Source organism: Montipora foliosa, chromosome 1, assembly GCF_036669935.1.
Source record: "Montipora foliosa isolate CH-2021 chromosome 1, ASM3666993v2, whole genome shotgun sequence".
In the NCBI taxonomy this organism is placed as follows: domain Eukaryota; kingdom Metazoa; phylum Cnidaria; class Anthozoa; order Scleractinia; family Acroporidae; genus Montipora; species Montipora foliosa.
In genome coordinates, this window is record NC_090869.1 from 8,365,245 (window position 1) to 8,372,744 (window position 7,500).

The window sequence follows — 7,500 nt, forward strand, 5'->3', positions numbered from 1 at the left end:
AACGTCGAGGAAACAGGGGATTATCGGAAACGATTTTCTTAATTAATTAATGGAATTTGATCTTCGGGCTGAGTTTTTATAATCTATAAGCGCATGTCATCTTCCACCCATGTTGCACAGTCTAAATGAGTAATACCCATATAATCTAAATTTAGATCAGTGGGTGCCAGCCACCATGCATGCACCTGGTTGGATGACTTGGACGATCATCTGAGATGGCTTGCACCCACTGATCTAAATCTAGATTATATGAGTATTATCCATTTAGATTGTGTAACACTGGTGCATCTTCAGCGTTACTCTGAAGGTACCTGAAAAAGGCGCTTGTTTTCCCTCGTTTCCTGTATCAAATTTGGTATTCATCTGTAGCGGCGCTCTCGTTTCGTGATGGATAGTGTCTTTTGGTGATTTGCTAGTTTCTTTACATTTTACGAAGTAGCCTTCCCTCCTCTCTTTCAATGAGTTGTTCGTGCCTGTGTCGTTCGCTTGGTTAGTATTTTTGCTACTTTCGTTATATTTGTGAAGCCGTCTCCCCTTCTCTCTTTCAGTGATTCGTTGTTTTTGTCTGTGTCGTTTGCTTGATTTGCTTTTTTTTTTTCGCTAGTTTTGTTTATGAATTTTGCGTAGCTGTTATTTTTGCGATTGCCTGCATTTTTGGAAATAAGAGCCTTTCAGAGGACGTACGCACTTGTACCGAAATGACTGCTCTTTGGCTATCCGAAATACAGTTGCAGCAGGATTCCATGACTTAGGAGCGTCCAACTTCACTGTCTTTGTGGAACGGCGTTTTTACCGACCGAGTTATTTTTAGATTGATAATGACACATGGGATTGAGAGTGGTCACTAGTGCAATAGAGATCGTATTTTAGAACTCGGCTAAAAATAGCTTGGTCAGTGAAAATGCCGTTCCATATACCTAGTATTGGAGTTGGAGGCTCCAAGTTATGGGGTCATATCCTCAAGCATCGCTGATATACGCTCATGTCATGTTTAAAATTCTAGGATGTAAAGGCAACTTCTTTAATTCGAGCTAAGGATCGTCTCGGTAACACTCCACTGCATTATGCCTCCTGTAAAGGATGTGTTAAGGTAACTAAAGATTGATTTTTGTTTGCAAAACTTGGCAAAACATAACTTCAACGTAAAGTGTGAGAACTTAAAAGTTATCTTTCATTATATGTATAGGATGCATCCATTATATTACTGAAATACAGAGCAGGTGCTACTATCACAAACGGCGCTGGAGAAACACCTTTGCATATTGCGGCAAGGTAAATATTTTGCCATGATTATGCTCTATTACAAATGCAAAACGATACCCGCAGATCAAACAATGAAAGGTACATAGTATGACAAAGAAACCATCTTAACTAAAAGCTTATTTCCTCGACTTTTTTGTGATGGGAATATTTGGAATGTTCGGAAAAGAAATCGTGTTCATTTGGAACCTATCCCGCTGTTTTGTAATTATTCTGCTCTTAAGCAAAATCTGAGTGTACGAACGTAACACGATTTACCCAGATTACGCCTCCAGCGCAAAAACTGTTTTGGGAGTCGTTTTGAGAAAAAAACGTAATGCTTCCATTTCTGTGATCCACGGAATAGACAGATCCTTTTAACACTCCAATAACTGTGCTTTTTTTCAGCAAGTTGATGTTATTTGTGCAGGTTATTGTAATAAAAGCATACGAAACCTCCTCTCCAATTAATGAATAATTTTAAACCGAACGAAATAATGTTTGCAATCAAATTTGCTCGACAGCTTTCTTCAAAGAAATGTTTGCATCGCAAAGAAATGAATTTTAGAATCACTTATTTTCACTTTCAAATTTCCCGGGCGCCGCCATTTTGAATAATTGTGACGTGTTACGGTTGCCCTTACTGTCCTTTCGTTTGAAGCAATCTGTGGTTTGAAGTAATTTCTTGTTTTAGTGGAGGTTCTGTTTAAAGTTGTTGCGAAGCACACGCAGTTCTGTCTCGATCATTTGATCATTTACAAGTATGTAGTACTCAATGACGAAAAAATTTGTTGGATTGGAAAAAAAAAACACCGTATCTTTTCGTGCCAGATACGGCTGTATGTCCGTTGCTAAGAAGTTAATGGATGGACGTGGCAAGAGAACTGTGAATGCCATTGATGTGTATGAGAGAACTCCTTTGCATCTTGCGGCCCAAGAAGGACACGAAGAATTGGTGGAATTCTTCCTAACAAAAGGAGCAAAAATAGACAGGTCAGAATTCCATTCCCTTTAAATAAATTCTTTTAAACTTCTTTTTAAGTTTGCTTTTGAAAATGTTTTTGCAAATACCAAATCACCGGATCTTTAAAAACCTGGCTTTAAATTTACTCAAAATTGGTATTGAGTCAAATGGTCGGAGCTTGGTCCTTAGAAAAGTAATTAACCAATAGTTTTCAAGTAGGACAGGGCATAACTTAACTTCCTCCATTTTCAATAAGAGTTTTTTTGAAATGGAGAAGTGATCCTCGCATTTGTCTAGACAATTTAAGCAATTGGCTCTTATAGACTCCTGGAAAATTCATCATTTTTCAAGTGTTTATAAAGAGACATTGCTTAAATTGTCCACTTCCTCCTTTCATCTATAATCTGCATCCCAAATTGATACTTTTCATTCAACAGCTTTTTGTTTATTTTCCAGTGACGTTCATGGCCAAACACCATTACATTATGCTGCTTTGCAAGGATCAAGAAGATCAGCTGAGCTCATTTTGGCTAGTAAACCAGAAACACTTAATGTTACTGACAAAAGTCAGGTAATTATAATCGTTTATTTGAAAGGTGTCTTAAATTGCTCTTTTTGTTCATCATACTCACCCTCTCCCTTCCTTACATCGCGATTGACTCTCTATAATTAACGTCTAGAGATATTTGTTTTAATGTGATGTTTTAGGCTAAAGGAAGTCACTTTTCTGCAAACCATAAGACACTGGTGACCTAATGACTCATGCGCACGGCCTGGGCCCATTCTCGTCCCCAGGATCCGCGATTTTTCGGTAAGCACCAAGAATAACGACCTCTGGCTGGTTCCAGAAATATGCGCAGTCTCTGTGGGTGTCTATTTTGGTAACCGTTGACAGCTACTAATTGTTTCAAGCTTCTGAGATTGCGCAGACGAGCCGGAAGTCCGTGATTCGCGGACGTCCTGTTTCGGAACCAGCCAGAGGTCGTCATTCTTGGTGCTGACCAAAAGAATCGGGGCCTCTAGGGACGAGTATGGGCCTAGGCCCTGGAGCGTGTAATAGCTTATGCGCATGTGTAAGTAGGCTCTAGCAAGTGTATAACGGCGTCTGCTGAAAAATGCTTGCAGTTTCAAACATCTAGTTCAAGGTCGAGGAAAAATAGAAATTTCATGTTTATTTCGCAGAATACCTCATTGCATATGGCAGCTAAAGGAGGTCACGCTGATATCCTAAAATACCTTCTTTCTAAACCGGAACAACTAGTTTCGGTAAACGAGAGAAACCAAAACATTCTGGATATTGCCATTGAAGCGAGGCAAGAAGCGGTTGCTATGGGGATTGTGGAACATAAAAGGTGAGGAAAGATTTTAAGAAAGGAATTTCGATGTGCTGAGAAGAGTTGGGAAATACTGTAGAGTTTCCACCTCTATGACATTAAAATTTTCTTTGAGCTTTTGGAACAAAAGCAGGCAGCTAACGCGTCCTATCTGAGCTATGAAAAAAGGAGAAGACCATTCTCAGATTTCCCTGACCACCCCTTGAATTTTCTCATACAAACTCTTGTAGTACAGCTTTCTTTTCGTCTTCAATAAAACTCAACGTCCCTTGCCCGAAAATCTTCCCCACCCTCTAAATAATGACTTGTCGCGCCTGAAGCCGAGTCTCATAGAAGAGTCGTACCAAGTTCCGTTCTGGGAAATCCGCATTCTCTTTCCCAGATCCCATCGTTTTTCTTATTTAGCGGGGCCTTTGCACGAGAAAACGAAGGGCACTGGAGACATAGAAAACTCAATAGGCCATTTCCGAGTTCATGTCTGCCTCCTCTTCAAAGCAAGTCTAAGTGCGAAGGTTTTCTTATGAAAATTAGTTTTATTCATATGTAAAGTAGAACCAAAAACCCAGAAGGGTTGAAACGTGTAACGGCCCCTTGTGTGCTAGGAAACAAGCTTCTGAATATTCGATTTGCTAAGTGCCATATTTGGAACAACAAGAGCGAGGGGTTTCCAAATATGGTATTTAGCACTAAAACATTCAACCAATCAGTTCGCACTGAATATTCGGAAGCTGTGAACGCGCGTTACACGTTTCAACCCTTATGGGTTTCTGGTAGAACTAATTACCATCACAAAAACTTCGCATTTAGACTCGCTTTAAAGAGGAGGCAAACATGAACTTCGGAAATGGCCTATTTTTTTCATTGGTTAGCTTGCGAACAATATAATCTTGTACCGGACGTAAAATGGCCGCAGACGGTCGGTGAAATGACCAGTGCCTTAGTTTAAAGCTACGATATTTTTTATTGCTTCTTCTGTTCGACTCAAAAGGACACATTCTATAAGTTAATGCTTCATATAGAGATTCTTCGAATGTAATGCTTCTGAGTGCAGCCATGTTTAGTACTATTGGTACCTTGTATAAAGTCCGGAAGTCCTAAAATATGGGACTGCAAGAGCCCTTCGTTTTCTCGAGGGAGGGCCCCGCCGGCTTAGACAAAAAAAATAGGATCTCTGAACGAGGATGGGAAATCTCAGAAGTCAAATCGATCAGAGCGCCGTGTTTTCTGTGTCATTTTACATTTGGAAGGTTGTATTAATAGGATCTTGTTTAGCCTGTTCAGAATGTTAGCATCGTTCTGTGGCTGGGATCTTCCTTCTGCCTTGTTCAATTCTAACAACAAGAAATGACAATGGTAAAGACGCACGGTAGCAGGGATGGTGGATGTGCTCATATCAACTCAAAATAATCAACTGTTTTAACTGCAGATGGAAAGAGGTTCTTCGAAGCACCACTCATGGCTCTCATACACAGATTCAGCTTTTAGTGCAACATATGCCTGAAGTAGCCAAGGTACTCGCCCATACTTATTTCAATGAAAAGACCGCAGCACTCTGCAGGAGGCTCAAAAAACCCTTAATTTTTAGGCAAATGATGGATTTGGAGACCAGACGTCAAACAAAAGAACAACGAAAAAATGAAATTCATTTTTTGTGTAGATGTGGAATAAAAAAACAGCGTACTCTCGGCTATGACAATGGGAAGCTTAAGCTACGACGAAAGCAATGACAACACGAGAAAGTCATCTCAAAATACAGATTGGCGTTGTATTTTAGCGCTCAAAAATGAACACTCTATCCCTCTTATAAAAAAGTAACTTTGTTGTATTGCGGTCAGCAAAGAAATATATTAGACCGTAAGGCGCACTCGGGGAGAGCAATTGCTCGCCCCATGTACAAGTGCGAGCCACGTGCGCCCCACCTGGGGCGAGCTATTGCTTTGGCTTCTAAAGTATGCAGTTGTCTCTCTTTCTTCCTGTATAAATCTTCTTCGAGCTCACTGAGAGCAGATCTGCCAGTGATGATCATGAATCTAGTGGTGAGCACTAGAGAAGTTTTTTCCAGTGACGTTTTCGTTGTCATTTTCATCGTTGCTGTTGCTTGTGCTTCCTTGTTAAAGCAAAAATGCTAACACGAGAATGTAGGAGATGCTACGTGTTGACCTCTGTGAATGAGATGAAGAGATGTACCGTATCATTTCGATGATAACTCCGGAATACTCGGAAAAATCTGAGTTCTCCACAGCTAAACATAGTTCAATGGCCAAGCTCCCACTCCCCCTCCTATTGGTAAAAGTAGGAATCTGAGCTGTGTTTGTGGCGCGTAATTATGAAAAATTACACTGGAGGGCAAAAGCATTCGTTCGTGAACAAAAGTAATGGAATTTTCGAGTGTTTAAATGGTCATACAACCTTTACCTTAAGTGGTATTGATCTCAAAATTTGTATTCTGGCTAAGACAAACACGATCTTTCCATTTTTGGAATTTATAAAGTCCGAGCTTCAAGTTCACTAATCGTCCGTCGAGTGACCATGCAGTTTTTTGCAAATGGCCTATTTATACCTGAAAGGTCTTTGGTTCGACTTCCGCATTGGAGCACTTGAATTTTTCCGAGTATCGCCGAGTCAACATCGAAAATAAACACGTCTTTTTGTGCTAACATGTTAGCGATGTGGTGTAAGTTACAATTCTCATTGGAGAACGAGGAAAACTTACATTTGGCCAGTTCACCTTAACGTATCTCAAATTATTTTTAGTCTCAAAAGAAAATGACCGTCGCTCTTTACAAAGATCGAGAAGCCAAATGTTTCAACGTAAAGACTATTAAAAGTGACTGAGAAATTAACTGAAAATGGATCCAAAATAATTGGAAGTCTTAACCTTGTTGCAGAAATTCCTTGATCGCTGTATTGTTGAGGAAGGTGATCCGGAAGACGAAAATTACAAGGTAACTTTACTTCATTTGTGTTTTCTGCTTTGCTTTTGAAATGTGCCTTTGATTGATCGCCGAAATTAAAAATTAGGAAGAAAGCGACTAGCTGACGAATAGCCTACTAACCGTTAAATGTCACCGGCGCAGTCAACCGATAGAGCCGGAATCGGAAATGAGCGCTCGTAAATTGCAGAGGCACAGTTTTCGTGCAAATTACAATCTAGCGCTTAAGTTATTTTCAGCACTTAACAGTAAACCCTATCTAAGCCCTCATGTAGTCAGAAATCAGTCGAGGAGTCGTTGCTGGAGTTAGTTGAAAAAAAAAAAAACTCATGCTAGTACACTTGTCTTGTTAGGTTTCGTACGATCTTCGATTTATTCAAGGAATGCCTGATGAGAAACGAAAAGAGAAGACTGCGAAGGAGTCTCTCAGTGCCCTTCATGTAGGATATATGTGTTTTTTATAACTTATGCTGATGTGTTTTTCGTCGCAGCACTTTTCACGAACGTGATCAAAGCTCCATAGCTTTGGTAAAGCAATGAAAAGTAATCGACAGTGCGCATAAACGGTGGTAATAAAGTTATTCCTTGTCTTTTTAAGATATATTTTGTACTATTTTAAGGAGGCCGCCAGTTTAATTTATTGCAAGGGCTCGGGGTACTGCGACAGCCGAGAACAAAAGAAGACAAGTCTTGCAAGCCGACAACAAACGCGCCATGTTTCTTATCCCTTTTGCGCATGCCTTACAACTCTTTTCGATGCCGCGCTCGTGCTACAAATTTGGGAACATGCTTTTCTAAGGTCGCACGAAGTTTACAAATGAGTCATGTAACGAGTGGAAATTTGTAATTATATCTGCAAGCTCCGTAGCCTGCTAGCAGGTTTACTTGTTTGGGTATCGAGCGGGTATTTTGGCAGCGGAACCACCTGCGCGTGAGAAGAATAATGGAGCGAGGATAAATGAGCCAGGTCCACTTTTCCTCATTCATTACAATACGGCATATTAGAGAATATTCTCCTCAATTATTTTAA

The 7,500-nt window shown here is 40.1% G+C and overlaps 1 protein-coding gene across 4 annotated transcripts in view; it reads left to right on the forward strand.

Annotated features, from left to right (window-relative positions):
• LOC137971118 (transient receptor potential cation channel subfamily A member 1-like) overlaps positions 1-7,500 on the forward strand; it is a 48,319-nt gene that overhangs the window by 24,758 nt on the left and 16,061 nt on the right. For all 4 annotated transcript variants that reach the window (XM_068818032.1, XM_068817955.1, XM_068817883.1 and 1 more), the window contains exons 11-18: positions 1,004-1,090; positions 1,187-1,272; positions 2,071-2,232; positions 2,660-2,774; positions 3,386-3,555; positions 4,964-5,048; positions 6,426-6,482; positions 6,824-6,910. In XM_068818032.1, the coding sequence (XP_068674133.1) occupies positions 1,004-1,090; positions 1,187-1,272; positions 2,071-2,232; positions 2,660-2,774; positions 3,386-3,555; positions 4,964-5,048; positions 6,426-6,482; positions 6,824-6,910 (849 nt within the window). The remainder of the gene's footprint in view (positions 1-1,003; positions 1,091-1,186; positions 1,273-2,070; positions 2,233-2,659; positions 2,775-3,385; positions 3,556-4,963; positions 5,049-6,425; positions 6,483-6,823; positions 6,911-7,500) is intronic.